Source organism: Melanostigma gelatinosum (genome assembly GCF_949748355.1).
Source record: "Melanostigma gelatinosum genome assembly, chromosome: 9".
Classification (NCBI taxonomy): domain Eukaryota; kingdom Metazoa; phylum Chordata; class Actinopteri; order Perciformes; family Zoarcidae; genus Melanostigma; species Melanostigma gelatinosum.
The window spans coordinates 21,464,716-21,485,810 of record NC_136642.1 but is presented as its reverse complement, the minus strand read 5'-3'; the positions used below and the strand labels follow the sequence as shown (position 1 = coordinate 21,485,810).

The following is a 21,095-nucleotide window of genomic DNA, read 5'->3' as shown; positions in this document are numbered from 1 at the left end:
AGGTTTATCTAACTGTGCTCTGTCCTCCATCAAACCAGTCCTTTGCCTGATAACTAACTGAGCTGTAGTTCCTTTAACTGCCACAAGATGGGACTGTTGATCTGGGCCAGCTACCCACTACAGCGGGATCACAAACCTTTGACTTGGCGTTTGGTCTCCTCATCTGCAGTCTTTTCCGTGGGATTGTTGTAAGCCTTCAGAATTCCTGCTTTCACCCTCTAGACACAACAAATACAAAAACAAATATGATGACGCAGGCTTAAAATGATGCCGAATAAATACATTCATTAAAATACAAATTCACCCTGGGATGTTTTTTTTTTTTTTCACGAATTTCCTCCATTACATCCATTAGTGAAACATCAAAACCCAGCCCACAGCTCAGTTTGACAGGTACACCTCTTATAAGCGGCATTAGTGTAAAATAATTATTGTGCTTGTCGAAAAACGTTACCATGTGAATCTGTTAATTAACAGTGCGTGTTTGTCTATGAGCTCTTCACAGGGCCCTCTTATTGGAGGTGACGTGGTCAGTGAGTGTGTCTGTGACAGAGCTGTGAAGAGGCACAGCCACAGTAAAGCACCAATCAATAGATAATTGGCCGCGGTCTATGTCTGCGGTCGAGACCAGTCAGCCCCCGATTGTCCCGGGACCCACGCACTGGACTGGCTATTTAGGTCAAAAAAGTCCTGTTAATCCCAGCCTAGCCAGCGTGCACCCCACTCAGTCAGCAGTCAAACCAGGCTGAGCCTCTCCTAGTAATTAATTACCAGTAACCCCATACCCTCCCTTTCCCCCTTCCCCGAAGTAACAGCGTGCACTGTCCCACACAGGATGGGCCGAGGGAGGGGGGTTCGGGGGAGGGGGTTGGAGAGGGTTGCTGGTACAAGGGTGCAGGGGTGGAAACTAAAACGAAGACAGGGCGAAGAAGGACAGTCCATGCCCTGAGAGAGTAATAACTACCGTCTCAGCTAATTGGTGATAATTGACTGGGGCCAAATTAGCATATTTAGATCTCTGATACTAATGGCCAATCAACACAAACACTTAGGGGCTCTAAAAGGTTGGTGACACCCACTGCTAAAAATACCAGTCTCGCTCTGTGACACACGGCTCACAGGATACACCTTATAATAGGTATAATCTTTGTTAGAAAAGTTTGTAACAAGTTTAATGTTTGCGTTCATTTTAAAAATCCTTCAACAACGTCAGCTAAAATGCCACAGTATCTCTGAATGTGGCTGGCTGTATTAATGAGTTTCTGAGTGAATGAATAGAGGAGGCTGTACCCCCCTCCCTCTTTACCTCCTTGATTGGATTGGGAGATGGGCTGATGAGTGTGTGTGTGTGTGTGTGTGTGTGTGTGTGTGTGTGTGTGTGTGTGTGTGTGTAGGAGGGGGGCTGTGGGTGACCCTCCAGCACAATGGGACAGGCCCGGAGCTCATTCAGCAGCTGTGGGTTTCCCAAGATCACACAATGATGCCGGTCGTGCCACTTGCAAGTCCCCTAAGTGGCACAACTGTCGGTGTTCACAAGTTTGAATGGGAGCAGGGGAGCCCAGCCTGCGGCCCCTCCTGGGTCTGGGGCTGACCACTAAACACACCCGCTAGCTTCTCCTCCTTGGTTCACATAGCCACTGGTGGGGCCACAGGGGCCAGCTCAGCCCTGAAAAGGGCTGCTGTGGGGCCTCCTAATTGCCCTGTGAAGGGAGTTTGTACTTGCCAAAAAACATGGCACCATCAGGTTGAAACAAAACAAAAATGACTGGCCAAGCAAAAAACAGATATTGGGTTGTGAGCAGTGAGAGCTTACACTGCCACTCAGACCGCTGGATGTCTTACATTATGACTACACGAGTCTAGGATGGCTTTTCAAAACAAACAAATTCCATGTAATTCTGTTATTGGTGCTACTCTCAACTCATTTCAGGCATTAGCATGAATTATACAAGTGAACTACCATCATTGTTGCTTATATCAATTGTTCAATGTAGTCCATAAAACAAAACGCAGCTACTTGGGCAAACAATAGCTAAATAAATAAAAAACTAAATACAAATAGCTACATCAAAAAAAAGAAAACAAATTCAGGTTGTACAGCCATGCTAATGTTAGCCGCATACTAAAATGTAATTAATTTATAATTAGAACAAAACACAAAGTAATGATGGGTTTGTTAGCAATAGCGTGGCTAAAAAAAGCATGTACATGCAGCGTCTGCCCTCACTAGCGTAATAGCACATTCTCTTCGTCCAAATGTTCCAAATGCATTTTTAAAGAAACCTCAAACACCAGAAGTACGAGGAGCACTCTGTACAGATTTAAAGGACCTTTCTGTAACGAAGAGTAAAAGCTAAGCAAACAATGAAAAAAAACAAAAAAAGGAAATAGATCAACAGCACTTATATTCAGGAGTTGGTCATCACAGGAGTACGTGTGTGTGTATGTAAGCTCACTTTAGTTTCCTCTACTCGTATGGAGTCCAGTAGGTAGTGCAGAAGCTCCTGGCTGTCTTGTTGTTGGTAGCCCTTGAAGCGTGGCGCTCTGGGAAAACCAAAATAAAAACACAGATGAAAGTCAAATTAATTGTCAGTGTTTAAAACAATTATTTGATTTAAATATTAGATCTCGTCCACAAGCATTTTTTTCTGTATTTCTACAATTGAAAATGATTCCACAGACTTTCAATCATATCGTATGCAGGCAGGAAGTCTTAAAAGGTAGACAATGCACGAAATGAATAGCCAATTGACACAATCTTTGTTCCATTGGGTTGAATACAGAGGTCCATTACGGGAGAAAGATAATAATAACAACAACAACAACCGGTAGTCACAGCACAGCTCTACCATGCTGGCCGTCAACTTATCGTGACCTTTTGCTGGGCACATTATCGCCATATTGTTGGTGGGTATTCATCCTGGACATTCATGCCGGAGCGGTTAGAGGGGAGGCTCTCCTTGGGCCCGTCCCCTGGCCGTCCGCAGTGAAGCAGATGTGAGGACAGATGCCAGGGGCAGATGGGCAGCCAGGGCCGGAGCCAATGCAACCTGTTGGGCCGAGCCAGCCACATAACCACAGGACAGGTTGGTCCGACACACACGGAGAGGCCACATCGCTGGTTTGAGAAGCCATCAGTCAAATTTTTAGGATGTTCAGAGGGTGATGGGTTAACTTCTTTTAATGGTATTGTGTCGATTACACCAGTGGTCCTCGGGTTCTTATACAGTAGTGTGGCATTAATAGATCTGCTGTCACTGTGACCCACCAGATACATACCAGTCTTTATTAATAATTACACACAATATTGTGCCATTTGTGGGTTTTTAATTTATTATCCTGGTGTAGACACAGTCTGGTGACAGTGTTTTGTATCCAATTATTAATTCCATTCATAATCCTACTTATTGGAATAATTCACTGAATATTCATCATCCCTCTGAGACACGCTGACATGTGGCCCAAGACGGGATGTCCGTGGTTGGGGGAGAGATGGCCAACCACCTGCCCTCGACACAGGTCATAACCAGGAGGTCTGGAGGAGCCTCAAGTCCCCCACCCTCACATAAAGACACGATATCTGTCTCTTATGCCCTTTTCGTGCAGACACATGGGCGAGGGTGGCTGGAGGAGTGAGGATGGTACAAAGCCCATATGTCACTTATGCACCATCCCTAAAAGTGAACAGCATGTGAAGGAATGCTCGCCTGTCGTTCCACTGACTAGTCTGAAGATCTCCCGAGAGAGACACAGAGAGGGGAATACATGGCAAAAGAGAGAAGGAAATGAGTGAGGTGGAAAAAGAGAGACAGACAGACAGAGGCAGAGGAAGTAGAGAGAGAAAAATGAAAAGGTTGGTTGGGATCAGTGGGAACGAGGAGGTCTGGAAGCTCATCCCAGTGGAGAGAAGCAGAAGGGCCCTGTAGCGCTGCTCTCAATCTGACCAAAGCAAACAGCTGCGGTGCGAACACAATTAATAGCCGGATGAGTTAGTACCAGACACAAGGCCACACAAGCTCCCCGCCCCCCAACACACACACGTACTGTCTGAGCGACACAATGCACCCGCACACAGCTCACATCGTACATTCATCCAGCATTTGCTTTCACATAGGCATAAACTAAATGCATGTCTCAATAACTTCCAATATATTCATGAAAAACATAGAGCTCTGTGCAAAAGAAATCCATACACATATCTGAACTGGGCTTTGTGCCATCCATTCTACATTTATTCTGTTGATTTGACTGACTGTATCCTTACCAACAATAAATCTCCCACCTCTCACCCAGGAAAGTACGTTTGAATGGTTTTTTTTCTCTTCTTAATCAGTAAACCACATAGCCTCTATTGACTTCTGGTCTCTTTAGTTTCCTTTTTTTCAATCAATCCACAACGTTTTTTTGCAAGATTGAGAGACGCTGACAAAATCCATACCCGCCTCAGGTGACGTTTCATGGTCAGCTTCTTTGAAAACAATGTATTTATCAACTTGTGCTTATTTGCGGAGGTTTAATTATTCCTATTATAGACATAGAGTCATCAACAATCCTCGTTTTAACATTCACTGGTCGACCAAAGTTAATGGATTCTTATCATCAGGGGCCAGTATTGAAAAACCTGTCATTTAGATCTGAATGATCCGGAGAGTTGAATCTCCCTTTCCCAATATGACCGGCTAAAGGATTTCCAAAACTCGACTCCCAGCCCCTGGTCTGGACAGAAGAAAAAACATTGTTGGACCATTTCACAAAAGGAGCGAGTGGTAGTAAGGCAAGGCAAGGCAAGGCAAGTTTATTTGTATAGCACATTTCAACAACAAGGTAATTCAAAGTGCTTCACATAAAACCATTAAAATCATCAAAACATAAGGCAAAAGAAAAGGAGATTTAAAAACAATTAAAGATACGGTGTCCAAATTGTGTAATATTTATCATTTGTAAGACTAGACTTGCGTTTCCACCTACTTTTAGCAATTGCTAATTAAGCTGAGGTTATGCTAACAGGAGCTAACTGGGCAGTTGACTTCTATGTAAAGTAGTTAACACGCTACCAAGCTAGCTGGCTTTGTTGATGAACGTGACAGTCTGTGGTTCAACTTTTAAAAAAGGGAATTAATTGCAATTATGTCTTACATTGACTCAAACAAACACCCACCCAGCATTTGAATATATGTCTTAGCTGTGCTTAAGCTAATATTAGCTAGCTAAAGTGATTATGTGCCTGCCGACACAGCAAACTGTGAGATCCTTTTGAAATACTGGCCCCAGATTGTTAAGTTAGAATCCCTGGAATGTGGTTTCTAGGCTCAGCATATGTGCGCACACACCAATATTTGTATTACTTTTATCAATATCTGCCTCTTTTCTTCAACCTGAAAGAGGTCTTCCTCCTGAGCAGACCAGTATGCCAGCCCTGCCTCTTTGTGTTTGCACTGCGTGTACCGTACATCAATGTGGACGTGTGTGTCCTGCATGCCAGAGCACTAGATGGAATCTATTGTTGTCCTCTGCTATGTCTATCAGGGATGTGAGGCTTCTCATAAAGTCTCATCATGGATGGAGCAGACAGCTAGCATACCTTTCATTTTCTTTGCAATAGAAGAAAGTGTCCAGTGGCCGTCCTGAAAATCGAATCAGTCCTTGAAAGAAGCAGGTATAGATGAATGTCTCTCTGTGGCCTTTTTTATTCATCGCATGCATTAGACATGCATAGAGAGGGCCTGCCATTCTTAACAAATAGCAGCAGTGGACAGGCCTGATGAAAACCACCGTCCCTGACCTCAGACTCCAGGAGGTAAATCAATATTTGAATCAAAAGTTATTTTCCCCTGTCTTCACACCACCAACGAGCTTTGTAGTAAAACAAGGCCTTGGTACAAGCTGGGACCCTCTCTGGCACCAGATAGAGAGTGTGGTGCTGACCATCCAACCCACATAGCCTGGCACTGGTCCGAGCACAGACCAGACCCCTTTTGCTGGCAGGGGGAAGAGGCAGGCTGTGGGGTACTCAGCTGGTTGAGGTCAAATGCACATGCACACGCACACACGCACACATGCACACGCACATGCACACGCACACGCACACGCACACGCACACACACACACACTCCAGGGCTGCCCCCTGAAAGTCAACGAGTCAAATCAGCTGTCAGGGACTTTTAAAAAAAATTTCAGAGGCTAGAGCTATGAAGAATGTTGTGCTCTAGTAAACGATTTAATCATGAACACATTGGTTTATTAGAGAAGCATGCGAGTGTTCAGGCTAGTTCAGAATGCTACTGCAATCAGGTGCGCTTTGTGGATGTTGAAGGGAACAGCATTTAAGTGAATGAGGCCTTGAAAGTACAAGAAATCTCCAGTTCTTCCATATAAATAGGAATAAGCAGCTGAAATCATGGTGACCATTACTTGATAAACCACAATTTCCTCACAATCGTTGAAACAACCAGGGCTGTACCGAATATTTCTTCAAACTTCATTCATAATGTTGACATTCAAATTCTAAATCAAGATTTTTTTTGTACATCTATGCATTCTGTTGAAATCGGTATTTCTGCAGTTGCAGATAAAGATTAGGCCACACTAATGTACTCACTGTATACCTTACAGTCATTCTGCAGTGGTGCTGCTAAAATTACACACAAACATAACAATCCTCTGCTCGCGTGCTTTGCCGGTGAGTGAATGGTTTTATACTATCTGTCGAATTAGAAACTTATAAATAATAAAACTACAGTAAATATTTGGGATTTCTTTCCCCCCAAATATTATTTATTGCTGAGATCCAGGTTGTTCAGCACGCAGCTCAGAACAACAGCATAGCTCCTGTTACGTTTACACTATGGGGTTGGCTGCTCCATGCTCCCTTACATCGCCAATAGAGTGGAACAAGGTAGAATATCTTACCGTACTACATGGTGCTGCAACTAGTGATTCTTTTTATTATCGATTAATCCGATTTTTATTATTATTAACTGATTAAATGTTTATTCCGCCCATGGGGACGTCTTCAAGTTTCACTCTTGATTTCTTGGTAATTTCACAGTCCAAGCTTTTCATCTGACGCAGACTTTTTGGTGTGCAGCAACTGTTGAAATGTTACCTGCTGGTATCTCTTCCTTCTTTGCGCTTCACTCTGCACCATTACTTGGAAATCAGGGACTCTTTTCCAGAAATAAACAAGGTCACTGAGAGCAAACCCGATACTTTTGAGTTCTTGGTAAGACATGCTCAGACAATTTTATCATGCCCCTATTTACGTTGACGCTGTGAAGGTTCGAGTGAGTGAAATGAGTTCCAAGTGCTCAACAGCGACAGTGATGTTTTTGGTTCTTCACTGTTTGTTTCTTTTAAACCAAAATCACTATTTTGCGGATCGATTTTATTTGGTGTCAATCGACCAATCGATTGAGCTTTATACCTATGCAACTATGTTGTAAATAAGAAAGTGCTCAGAATTTTGCTTTGAAACCTCCAACTTCCCAATATTTGTTGTCGTTCGCTACACTTTTGTTATTAAGAAACAATGCAAGTGGATGTTAGGGCTTGCCTTCACTGTAATGGTGGAGATCCAGTTCTCAGCACGTGTCCCTTTGGAACAGGCCTAACAGCCCCGGGAAGTGCTGCTTGCAGCGTTGTCGCTCATCACTCGTTGACTCCAGGGAAGTGAAGACGACTTCAAAATATAAAGCAAGTGTATCCTGCAGCAAAAGTCAACTGCAAGTCAATTAGCCGCGGCCTGCCCGCTGCAGACGGCGTGCTTGACTCTGCTGCGCAGCGCGCTGTTCGCTTGCTTTTTCAAAGCGTATTAATAATGAACAAATTGCACCATATTCAACATATATTGGGGTCACCAGCAATACACCCGCCATGTGTCAAGTAGATCGGATGAACGGTTCCCGAGGAACGCAAAGGACATACACAAATACTTACAGGCAGGGATTCCTTGTTTTATAGTTAGATGGACGTACAAAGCGTTCACATACTGGCCTTAATACAAGTTAGCTTATGGTGTAAGTGTACCATATGGGTAATGGGTGCTGCTGAGGCTTAAAGGCATATTCAATCTCTATTCAAATGCATGTCAGTGGAATAGATTAGCGCTAGCTGGAATTAGACGCGTATGAATGCATAAAGGTGTGTGCAGCGCTTGCTGTCTGAATGCACAATTGCCTGCATGTGTGTTGCAGGCTGAGGTGGTACCAGGTGAGGTGGCTGCTCTCTCTCACACACACCCTTTCTGATGAAAGCTAGGTACCAGAATAACTGTCAAACCGCATCAGAGACGCACCCAGTCATCCAATGTCAAATACTCTGGTCACCCACCTGCACTACTACTCAAATACACACACACACACACACACACACACACACACACACACGAACCCAGCCAACCAAACATTCACACTGCTGATAAAAGAGCTGTTCATTCAGTTCACAAATGTCGGGCTGTTTCTGCCCGTCACACGGCCTGTTGGACCTTGCTCTGGATCAAATGTGACACAGGTGGCACAGCAGTGTGGCAAGCTAGCAGATAGAGCTGCAAATGGGTTGCTGCTGCTACACATTTAATAGGGTACAGTGCCCGTAGTGTGTTTCGTGTGTGTTGAACTTAGAGCGCGGGAAAGGCGTTCAGCTGGGACCAGGTGCTACCTGGGTCTGGCTGGTTAAAGTGGTCACTATACTGCAGTGAGGGGATGAAAGCAGGTGAAAGCTGTGGCTCCTGTGTTGTAAACTGCTGCTGGGATGACGGAGAACTGCAATACTAACAGCTATGGCACAGTCAGGCAACTTCACGGACCCTAAGATAGATTACGTGCATACAGAGTCTGAAGCTGATCATCAATAATCATCGTGGGTGATTTGATAGCGACCGATAAGAAGAGCAGCGCCTTACTTCTGGCAGAGCTGGTTGAAGAGGATCTTGGGATTGATCGGGCCTTTCCCAGGTTCCTTCATGTTCTGGAGGAAGAGAAACATGGCTGAAGTCAGCGGCTCTGGACTGGGCAGCGTTACTGTCAACGGACTCTGTAATATGAAGAGACAGAATACAAACATTTATTTCCAAATTTCAAAAGACTTTATCAAAACAGGATAACATTTATATATCAAATACTCATCTCGTGTTGCCTTGAAGTACTAGATGCGCGCAATACTTCTCTAAGTTATTAATAACTTCCTCGGAACGCTGCTTTTTCTCACTTTTTGACCCACCAGCCTGAACCCATGATATCTTCTGGTAAGCTCACCCGAACCCATCCGACCAGAGACTGTATAAAACATGGCCCATAGGTTTCTGAAGGGCCATGGTGAAGCTCAGAGTGGGTGGCTTTGGGCCGCGACCATCCACAGCCTAACTCTAAAAATGGACAAAGAGGGAGATCGTCGGTGGAGCTGAGGCGGGCCGGGGTGCCGCAGCAGAGGAGACAGCTAGCGGCCGAGTGATCTTATCAATTATGCATAACTTAATCCTTGATATAATTTAATCGGTTGAGATATTTAGAAATATACCCCCGGTACAGTGGATATAGTTTCGCTGTTTCTTTTGTTCCTTACTTCTGTTTCAATTCATCAGAACTTTATGTTTTTTGATTCTCTATTGACCGTGGAGGCATGCGAGAAAAACAAGATTTCAAGGAAGCCCGGGGTGAGTAACAGACATACAAATGGTCATTTGGTGGTTGAAGCATTCCTTTAAAATTAGACTGAAAGTTGACTGGAAGCCAAAAATACCAAACAATGAATGTTGCTTAAGATACATTTTTAATGAACTGATTTAATCTATATTCAGTTCTGGTCAACTCTCACTGATCTAATGCATGTAAATGGTGCAGCAGAGAACCACAGGTCAGACACAAACAGCATTGAGATGATCATTTCAAAAGCACAGTCATTTACATTTGTTCAATACATTATTTATCTTGGACCAGACTATGGCGTTAACAAAGTAGATGGAGGTCAAACTGTACCACGTTGGTGTCGACCGTGGGGCCGATCCTCAGTTTGTAGCCTTTGTCCTTCACTTCCTGGATGAGGTCGATGAGCATGTGCGTCTGAGACAGGTTCTGTGGGGAGAACAGAGAACAGAACTCGTTTCAGACCGCTTTGCAAACATTTCATGAACATTTTAAATCCACCCATGCATTGAATGGAATTAGGTATCGTTTGTAAGATCAACAACGTTAAGCAGCAGATACTATTTATAGAATCATTGGATCATGAAATTGGTCATAAGCACCGAGTTTACTCTTCATCAAATGAAAAGACACAGCGATACTTTTGTGGACGAGAAAAGAAGTTGTGATTCTTCAAAGATGATAAACTGAATCCACAGTTTGCTTGTGGCAATCGAATGTGGTCAATTAAAATACCCTTGAGAAATGTTATCGCCATTGCAGGATTTAGAGAACTTGTGGTGGGTTCATTATTCAGAAAGAGGTTTTCAAATCCATCCATTATCTGTGAGTTTGAAATGTAGAGAAGATCCTTGGTGGGGAGAGTAGCCTGAAGCCATCATTGTCCCTTCTTGTTAGAGACACATCCCTTCCTTCCCTTTCAAGAGAGATTTGTTTTGTCACATCCTGAAGATGAAGACAGTTGCTATGGAAAGCCACAATGGAGCTTGCATTGTGAGCGCAGCTCATGCCCTGACAATTACATGTTTTCACCAAAAAGATTGCAATTTTCAAGGAGACAACACAAACAGACAGGGAGAGGGAGGGAACACCGTGTAATGCGCGCTCACTCAAATTTCAATCAACGAGGAGGGCCCTGAGGGTGATTAACAAAATGGCGGGGGAAAAAAACAGCTTCATTGTTGAAGAGGCACAATGGTTTGCAGTCACCATGACACGACCAGAGAAAGACCGGGGCGCCTCTATGGCTGCGGTGAACATGCTCTGCACCAACTGAGTGCCACTCATGTACGGGAAGGTGACTGCTGCATTGAACATGCTTCAAAACGACCTCAAGGCCGAGCCTGTTTACACGCACAGTCATTGTGAGACTGACATCTGGTTTACTACGGGCAAGGCTCTTCAGAAGCGGCACTTGAGGAGTGTTTCCACATTGTAAAGGCAGTGTTTCCCAATCATTTAAAACGTTTTTTTTTGTCCCACCACAGTTTCATAATGAACTGAAATTATTTTCTCAAAGGGTGGCACAGCGACCGGTTCTGCTCGGAAAGTGTCTGGCGGTCCCTGGGCCTTGAACTCGCTGCGCCCTCTCTCTTCCTGCGGCGAGTGACAGAACACCCTGTTCCCCGCACGACTGTTAAGCGGGCCGCACTGTCCTCAGTACGCGATCTGCGGCGATGTCGGCAAACCCACCCGACCCCCTCTGGCTTGCTTTGGGAGGGTGACTTTTTTGCCGTGTCATCACCATTCATATTCATACAACCAATGCGTTTATGATTCAATTGTTTACTCGAGCACTGGAGTGTAAAAATACTACGTTACAAGTAAAAGTCCTGCATTCACAATATACATAAATATAAAGTTTCCATAAAATGGAAATACTCGTGTAAAGTAAAAGTACCTCAAATTGTACGCAAGTACAGTACTTGAGTAGCCTAAATGGAAACACGGAAAGGTATACATGTTCATATTGTCATGTTGAATGACTCATGTGACTCATAGGGTCTCTTAAAATAGAGCAATCACTTGTCGTGAGAAATCCACCTTCAAATAATGTGATCATGCTTCAGGTTTATGAGGATACCTTTAATCACACCTACTTCTGTTATTTCCTAGGGTATGTATTTTGTCTAAATATTACCATATATTTCATATAAGCCTCTTCCCTGACAGGTTTGACTTCACTCATCGCTATACCAACCTGCATGACAGCATTGAAGAAGCAGGTGTTCCCGAGGTTATTTATGCCTTTGACGGGGACAAAGGTGCTGTTGGCGGCTAGACTCTTGCCTTTAGGCGAGTCAGTATATTCTGATGGTTCCTCTTGCAGCTTGATGATCTTGGGTGACGCTCCTGGAACCGAGAAAAACAAAACAAGTGAGTGATGCAACTCAAAAACAATGTCTATTGGTGAAATGACTCAAGAGATATACAAGCCGGGAAATGACGGACACATAATGGGGCTACGATGTGTGGGCTGGCTGTGAAATACACTAAAGAGGCAGTTTCTAAACCCTGATCTGGCTTTACTTTGGAGATTATTTTGGATAAGAAGACCTGGCAGCGAAGTTTAAAGATAGAGCTGAGATGGTGGCTGAGTTGGCAACTTGTTTGAGATTGAGGGTAGACGTCGGCCTCCCTTCAATTACGATTGCGGCAGGATACAGAAGGAAAACCGGGCTTAGCCTCGAAGCGAGACTGGGGCTGGGAGCAGGGCGCTGGGATGGCAGCTGGAAGGAAAGCTGGGTCATTTGGGAAAGCAGATGACAGCTGTAGAAGTTTCCGCTGGTTAGTGAGGAAGGGGTGGGGGCAGGGGGTTAGAGGGTCCAGAGCCAGCTGTTACTGCCGATCACCGATGAAAACTCACCTTAAACAGAAACTCAGACACAGATGGTCAGAATCTGACAGTGACACACGGACTGGGTCGGTAGTGTAGCTGGGCGAGCTGAAGGCGTGCCAGCAGCTCACAAGAAAAAACACAACGATGACTCAATAGCAATGACTGTGTTCCCGACACGTGTTAGTAGTTACGGATTTGTTGAGTTCACGGGAATGATGTGTAACGGGCCAAAAGCATCATCTCTCAGCAACTTCAAAAGGAGGTTAAAGCTGCTGTTTTGGGTCAAACAGCCCTTTGCTGCCCATTCCCTCTCACTATTCAACAGATTTCACATTTTCATGAACTTTGCCTTGCTACCACAAGTGTAATAGACAGTAGAGATAAAAAAGTTAAATAAGCTCTGAGCAGTAGATGTGCAATAAATTCCATTATGTTGTATTTTTTTTTGCAACTGAGCCATTAATATAAAGTATGCATAGAGAGTCTTGTTCTAATGTTCACACCGTGAGCCTACGCATTCACATACCACACACTTAAAGTACAATTAAGTTAAAAAACAACCACCCATAATATACGATGTAGAACCAAATACTTGAATCTGCTGAAACAGCAGTACAAATTTCAGCTGTAACAGTCTCTCACACAGGTTTGACAAAATACGGATCATTTAAAGGGTTCCCAAATGTAACATTCATTTACAGACTATTGCACTTTTGATAATTACGAGACTTCTCACTTCTTTCTCTGTAAAATTGGTCGCTGCAGTCGGGAGAAGATGTCCCGCGTGTGAAGAACACGCTATCACACGGTGTCACTTCGCTCAGAGAGAATGAAGAAACGGAGGTGGTGCTGATGGAGTTAGAGTTACGGGAGGGAGACGAGTGAAGCAATGAATGCGGGATAAGTTAGAAGGTGCTAATTGAGGCAGAGAGGTGTTCGCTCAATGTGGTGCTGGAGAAGTTTGACGGATTCAGCCATTTAGCCTCATGCAGGATATCATGGGCTTCACGCTGGATGACACAGTAGAGCACTACATGGTCCCTCTGATCTCTAAGGCACAACACATAGTAACCTACTGGTGTCTACAGGCATGTCGCCAGGATGGCTGCAGAAAATATACCACATTATTCATATTTGATTAATATTAACTTGGTAGGTCTGCAAAATGCAAAATTGTGGAAGTATTCTTAATATTACTTTAAGCAATATTGTACATAGTAAAATGTTATATATATATATATATATATATATATATATATATATATATATATATATATATATATATATATATATATATATATATATATATATATATATATATATATATATATATATATATATATATATATATATATATACATATGTAAATGTATATGTTCATGTTTCAGCACATTAAATACAAATTTTGATTTTGATTGATTTTCTACCTTTAGAAAAGGCAAAGATGGAAATCAACTCGCAAAGATTTAAAAGTGTGACCGGCTTCCATTGAAAATCTCACATGAGCATCTTTGAATACACCAACAAGAGGAGATTGCAATGCACAACAGCAGCAATCTCCATGAGCACTTCACCCGTACGAGCCAGTCAAGAGAGCAGGCTGCAGTGAGGTCACTGGCCTGAACTGTCCAATCTTAGGAAATTCAATTGAACCGTAAACCATCACAATCACCCCGATAACCTGCACCTTTGCTCTCTCCGTTCTTTTCCCTCCACACACAATGGCCTTGCCCTTGAACATATTCAATCCACAGCACCGCTCCTTGTGCAACACGTGTATTGAAGAAGCTATTCAACCTGCAGCCGCAGTAACTCCACCGCCGGCCGCTAGCCCGCGGGCTCCTCCTCTTCAAGGCCAACGACATCCGCGGAATGTGAACCGTGGGCTTTTCACTCGTGGCAATTTGCATTTTATACACAATCACATCCCACTAAAAGGAACGGGGCATGAGGGCAACTTTGCTGTTGAAACCGCACTCACTTGAACATACATACACACACGCATGCAGTAAACACTCTCTTTCAGGTCTGCTGCATCATTGTATTTCTCTTGGCCGCACAAACTGTGGTGCTTGAAATCTACATCGCTTTATCTGAAAAAAGCATTCAACACTGATGAGAAATGAGGAGAGCGTTCGTGTCTAAGAAGGGGGCGAGGTTCAGCTTGTCGGGACGACGTGCTTTCTGTGGCGCTCCACCCAGTGGTGCTAAAAGCATCTGGCCCTCTGCGCTGGCAACATCTGGAGGCCTATTTCCAATCGTCAATAGGCAGCCATAAGGGAGCTCCCATATGTCAGCACACACAATGCACGGCAAACAAGTGGAGCCGGGGAAAGACGGCAGCCCTGATCAGGGAAACAAACTCTGCTTCTCCGTATTTGGTGTGAGACCGAGAAGGTGTGAAGAGATGTGCTCACGCAAGTGTGAACCACTGAGCAAAAGAGAAAGTCATTGATGGAGAGATAGAGAGCCTACATGTGTGCGTCTACTTGTGGTGTTTTTGAGACGATGCGCACAAAAAATAAAAAAATCGACAGACTTAATGCAACTTGAGTGTAAGGGCCGTGACTGGCACTTCAGCTGAAGAGGGAGCAGAGGAATGAGGAAACTAACTGGGCGGAATGGGGATGCCGATGGACACGCTCTGCATCTGGGACCGTCACCCAAGGTAAACAATGTTCAGGGAGCCATCTGGTTGAGACTGGGGAGAAGAGAGGGGGTGGTGGGGGGCCAGAATCAGTGGGATGGGAGGGGGCAGTGGGTGGAGGGAAGGGTTGCAACGAGCACAAGCATATGGAAAAGCAGATTTTTCCTCTCCCTGCAGCAGTCAGCGAAAGGCGAATGTCACAGCATGCGCCGCGTCCACGCTTGACTGTGCCGCACTCGGCACCACCACCTGGCCCTCCTTGCTCAGCCACCGAGTATGGGCAGCAGTGCCACTGTGGAGCCTTTCCCCAGGGTAGTGGAAAGCACCACGGTGCTCGGGATTGTCCACATGCACGCATGTACACCAACACCTCCTGCACTCCCTGCTCATTTTCACACAAGGGACCCAACATAGGCCTTGTTTGCTTTTACCGAAAACAGCGAGTTTTCGTGAAAGAAAAAAAAAGAGACAAGACACAAAAGCTTCACGGAAACTCTTTCAATAAGCACAATGTTGTGCCGCGCATGTGCTCGCATTGTTGTGACATTTTGCCGAGCTGAAACAAGGCCAACACCAGGCCCCGTGTGAGACAATTCAAGCTCATGAAACAATGCCATAAACTAAAGCATATTCTTTTGAACTTTGTTTTACACCAACATTTGCTGCTCGCTCAAATTTACATGTGCCCTTTTTTTCATTTTGTTGTTATAATAAAGCCAAAAATAAAAGCCTGTGAAAACCTATTTTCCATTTTGAGTGGCTTTTTCAAAGTCTTCCTGATCTGATTCACAGTTGGGCTGAGAGACCGTCGAATCCCATGGCCAGTGGGCTTCATGCCTCCTCCATGTTCACACACACTCACAGTGCAGCAGTGTGGAGGTTCAAGGCCAGCTCCCTTCATGCAGAGCAGGCAGTCAAGAGGAAGGCCAGGCAACACCAAATGTCTTATTAATTCACAAATTTGTTGTGACTGCAGGGCACAAAAAGCCTGTTTCTTTGCCATCTGAGGCCAAAAAGAACACAGTGCCACGTTAGTTACAGACACACACACACAAACAGCTTTTGCTACCCACTATCTGGCCTACTTTCATGTGCGGTGGTGGGAATAAAGACAGGATCACCCTTGATTACCTCCATGAAAGCACCACCAGGGGACAAGCATCTTGCTGTCTACTGACTCGGCTGAGCTAAACTGACAGTAAGCCAAAGACTACGGTTTCCAAAGATCAACAGCCAGAGGCAAGAAAACCAGGTGAGTAAAGGTGCAGTGATCACACAACACTGTATCAACGACTTCAGTCAACGTCTCTCAGAGGACGACAAGTCAATGGAGACATTGATCTCGGGAAAGTGAGCGCGGGAGTCATCTGAACACAAAACGGTTTCTTAAATTTCTTTGCTCGAAGGAACTTCTAACAATCTCTCTCATCGGAGTCACACAGCAACGCAGACATATGAATGTAAAATATCCCTCATATAAGCATATGATAACCTTCACACCATGACAGCACTCCATACAACAGCACAAATCTCACGGTAAAACATTGCCGCCCCTCCCCCCCAAAAAGCAATACTTTTTACTCATTAGATGATTTATTTACTGTGATGCAAAGTTGTTCTGCTCGTTTGAAATAAGTATGATCAACATGGGCCTCACTCGTGACCTACAAAGCTGTTACCACAGAGTTGAGTCAAATACACAAATAAGGTGGAATAAGAAATAAATACAAGTGCTCTGCAGAGTATGCAATTTTGGGAATATATATGTACGTGTGTATGTATATATATTGATAATATATATACACACACAGACATATAAATATATACATATATATGTATGTATTTGTATATATGTTCATATATCTTTTCAATTTTCCAGCCCATTTTGCTTTATTACTTTAATATCTATAACCCACAAATGTGTTTGAAAGACGGGCCAGACCCTTTGTTAAATATAGATAGACATAGATTTAGCCTTTGTTTCAAAATGTTTTTGTCCAAACACTTCAATGTCATGTTTATATAAACTATATCTGAATGAATGAATTAAAATAGACCAACAGTTTAGCATCAAGATAAATCATTTTTATGACATTTTAGTTAAGTTGACGTATTGATTTTTATTCAAATACACAGTATGGTAATATATGGCACAGTAATATAGCGATTGATAACAATTGCTGCCATAAAACAAGACAGATTTGACAGATTCCAATGAGAGACGAGCTCTGGTGCCTATTCAGAAGCAACATTTTAATTTGCTCCACAAAGACTCCCCAGCTGTTACAACCTGGAGTCTCGCTCCCTGAGGTCAATTCGCTTTCTACTGGGACTCAGGTACTTGAGCTGAAAGCCTTGATGGTGAGAGAGCACAGTTAATCGACTTTCTTTCTACAACTGAGCTGTTGTTGTACAAAATTATTATAGATTCTGAAAAACATAAATCCTTGCTGGAGTTCTTTTGTGCTTTGGGTCTATAGCAAAAAAACCATACAACAGCAGTTTCCTCTGAAAACATGGCCTTCATACTGAAATGCAATTTCACAAGTTCCTCAACAGACAACAACCGCCTATTTTGCTGCAACAATGGCTGCCTGCTTCTATATCCATTTGGCCAACCGGTGTGGAACAATCGGGTGACAGGAGAGGTGACAGGTAATTTAGAGGCAAAAGCTGCAACTGTCCAGCTCAGAAGAGCATTTCCCACCCACGTGGACCCCCTGGTTTGCATCATGTCCACAAAAGGACGGCTCCACAAATATATGGACAATATAAGACACACACGAATTGCTCATCCCGCAGTCTTCTCCGTTTACCTGGTTCAAAGCACTGGTGCACTGTGCAAGAGTTTGTTGGTAAACGACGTATTGTGATGGAGAAACAGCATCGCTGAAAGAACGCGGGAATCTAAATGAATAGTGACGGGGAATATAACTTGACGGAATATGCTTGTAAAGAGCAGTGGGATGGAGACGGAAATTGGAAACTAGAAATGTGTACATTTGCCAACCAACTGTACAGTATATCTAATGTATAAATACCTCTGTTCATTCCTTGTACTGTGGGAGGTTCCTGTCTGTCCCTAAAACACTGTGTGTAGCCTGGAAACACAGGCTACACAGGCCCTCTAAAAACACGCTTTACTCAAAACAAATCTGGAAATTCCTCAGGTGTGTACTCGGCAAATTAAGGTTATTCAGGTTCTGTTCCTGCGAGAGCTTGTGCTCTCTTTTGCAAAGAATTCACGAGAGTTCCACTAATTACAATTCTAACTGAGACATAAAACCATTTGTAGCGGCCAACAAAAGATATGATGCAGAAAGAGAGAAAATAGCGTTTGTTCATTTCAACATTCCTCGCTGTGTGTCCGCTGAGAGTCAGTGCGCTCCAGCTGTTCGGATCCAGTCGCTCCGACTTGTTGAGGACCCTGGCTCCCACTAGTGCAGCACACAGGCCCAGAGGTGGTGAGACATACAGCGGCTCGGCAGAGGGAGCGCGGGACGGAAATGGATAGCGATGGAGAGACAAAGAACGACAGGGCAGTGGCTGAACCCCCGCGCAGCTGCTCTTGTTCTTCAGGGAACCCAGCCGGGAAGCATCGCTCGAGCGCCTAATTCCACTAATTTGTGCAGTCATGCGATGCTGTAGGGTGGGGGGGGGGGGGGGGGGGGGGTGATGCAGCACCAATCCCGCAATTCTGAAGCTGTGGCTGAGGGACTGATGGAGGGGTGGGTGGGGGGGGGGGGCACTCTGGCCACTGGGCGAAGCTGAGGTGGTCAGTGAGACCGAAAGTGGTGATGATGCCCATCACCCTGACAGGCCTCTCTGCATGCCAGCACAAAGTAGGCGAGGTACAGGGAGGCAGGAACAGAAGGTGTTTGAGTGTGTAAGTATGTGTGTGTGGGGGGATTATATCTATATGGTTGACTGACTGGGCAAGGAGGGCTCATGTGGCCTGAAATAGGCCGTAAGGGAAAGACTGGGAAAGTCCTAATAACGCACACAGGCCGTCTCTACACTGATCACAGGTGAAATACAGGGATTCAGACGACCACCGCCACCAGGGGGAGCAGGTGTACTGCAGTCAATTCCTGGTCATTTTGAACCTGTGTGACCAGGTAAATCAATTCATCTGTATTACAGTCATGGATCTTGTAGTGTGACGTGCAGTCATGGTGTTATTGCGCTGTGTGCATCCTGTGCATTTGTTTGCTGCGGACACTAAGACATTAGGCACGTGAAACCTAGTTTTGAGGTCCACTTGTGCAGATTACTACAAAGAATTCTGTGCCGTTAAATATCTGATTATCATTAGTCTGTGTTAAAAGCCAATCTTTTTCTGCTATAACTGACGAGGCTGCTGAATTAAAGGAATGTTTCTATAAAACTCCAAATGAACTGACTTCAGCCTCGCTGAAACAGCAGTGAAGATGCACGTGTCTAATAAAAGCTTTTCTTTTTCCCATCAGTAGTGTATAGACCTCCAAGATGTTGTCAAACACCTTACCTGATGTTGCCTTGACAGAGTGCTTTTGTAAAAAGTCCAGGGCCTGAGCCAAAGCCTTCTTGTTGCAGTGTGTGGAGAGCTCCTCGTTACATTCAAAACACCTGTTCCAAAGAGACGGGGCCGCAGGCAGACACAGAACAGCTTTAAGTTACTGGGGAAATCAAAGACACTCAAGAAACTGACACAAGAAACTAAACATATTTTGAGAACTGAATTACTGGAGAACCATTTATACACACTATCAAATATAATAATGAAATTGTGTAAAATAATATTTAATGGTCTAGAAACTGAAACTGCAGTGTAAACTGTGGTAGCCACGATCAGTCGGAGTTTTAGACAACACACCTACAGCTCATGACATGCGTCACTCAAGACGCCCACGCCTATTGATTCCTATGTCAGCCCACACATCTCGACACGTGTCACGTGCAGAGTTGACACACATTGGTGCGACGTGCAATCTCGGCTTTTCATTTTGCGGTTCACAATGAATGCAGAGGTTTCTCACCAGGCCTTCCACGTGCTCAAGCTGATGGTGATGCAGTGAGACTCTGGATGGAAAGCTTGGTGGTGCCTGACAGCGTGCTGGATCCCTGACTGGTTACAGCCCTGAAACGTAGTCCATTTAAATGTGTTTAGTTAAGAGTCTTTGTCAACAAGCACCACATATGACGATGCACAAGCCCACGTTTAAAGACCACGGCTCTTTTCCACCTCAATAAAGCCAAATTTGCATGTGAATATATGATATATAAAAATATCTTTAAGCCACTGTATATGTACACATGTATGCATTTAACTCCTGAATTGATTTACAAAGGCATTTGTCGAATTAGAACAACTATTTTGCATCATTAATGTTTTTAAATCGTCAAATTTTGAGTGTTGGAAAAAAATTATTTGAATGTAGAAAATACAGGTTTAATCCTTCTAATTAAAGAAACTAGAAGATAACACGTGTGGCTTTTATTTCTGGCGCAATAATTCACCAGTCAACAATTTACTGTAATGTGAGTACCGGCTAAATTCAAAACACACAGAACTGAACTGTACCTGCTTCCTTTTACAAATGCATGAAAGTAAATACACATAAAAGAATCAAAAGGACCATCATATCAAGGATTATTGGTGTATATATATTGTATATAATGTCCCTCTGTGTACTAACATTTAGAAGATTAACACAGATATAATATAAAGTGTGTTGCTCAGCCCCAGTGTGTTTGCACTGTAAAAACAATTAAAACAATTCCTACCTGGAAGCCACACTTTAAGCACACCAGGATGTCATGGGATGCTGCGGGCTCTCCATCGATCATGGTCCTCTCCTTTAAGCACTCGGAGCACACCAACCACACGCTGGAGACCACCGATTTCTTCACCGAGCTCAGGTCCACCGCTTTACTCACATGCTGGCAAGTCAACCCTGATTAAAAACAAAAGATGCTTTCTATGACCAAT

The 21,095-nt window shown here is 44.0% G+C and overlaps 1 protein-coding gene across 2 annotated transcripts in view; it reads right to left on the bottom strand.

Annotated features, from left to right (window-relative positions):
* usp45 (ubiquitin specific peptidase 45) overlaps positions 1 to 21,095 on the bottom strand; it is a 30,279-nt gene that overhangs the window by 7,509 nt on the left and 1,675 nt on the right. For both annotated transcript variants that reach the window (XM_079275910.1, XM_079275911.1), the window contains exons 3-10: positions 20,891 to 21,060; positions 20,143 to 20,243; positions 19,632 to 19,732; positions 11,839 to 11,990; positions 9,972 to 10,067; positions 8,900 to 9,030; positions 2,457 to 2,544; positions 137 to 218 (exon numbers count right to left, since the gene is read on the bottom strand). In XM_079275910.1, the coding sequence (XP_079132036.1) occupies positions 137 to 218; positions 2,457 to 2,544; positions 8,900 to 9,030; positions 9,972 to 10,067; positions 11,839 to 11,990; positions 19,632 to 19,732; positions 20,143 to 20,243; positions 20,891 to 21,060 (921 nt within the window). The remainder of the gene's footprint in view (positions 1 to 136; positions 219 to 2,456; positions 2,545 to 8,899; positions 9,031 to 9,971; positions 10,068 to 11,838; positions 11,991 to 19,631; positions 19,733 to 20,142; positions 20,244 to 20,890; positions 21,061 to 21,095) is intronic.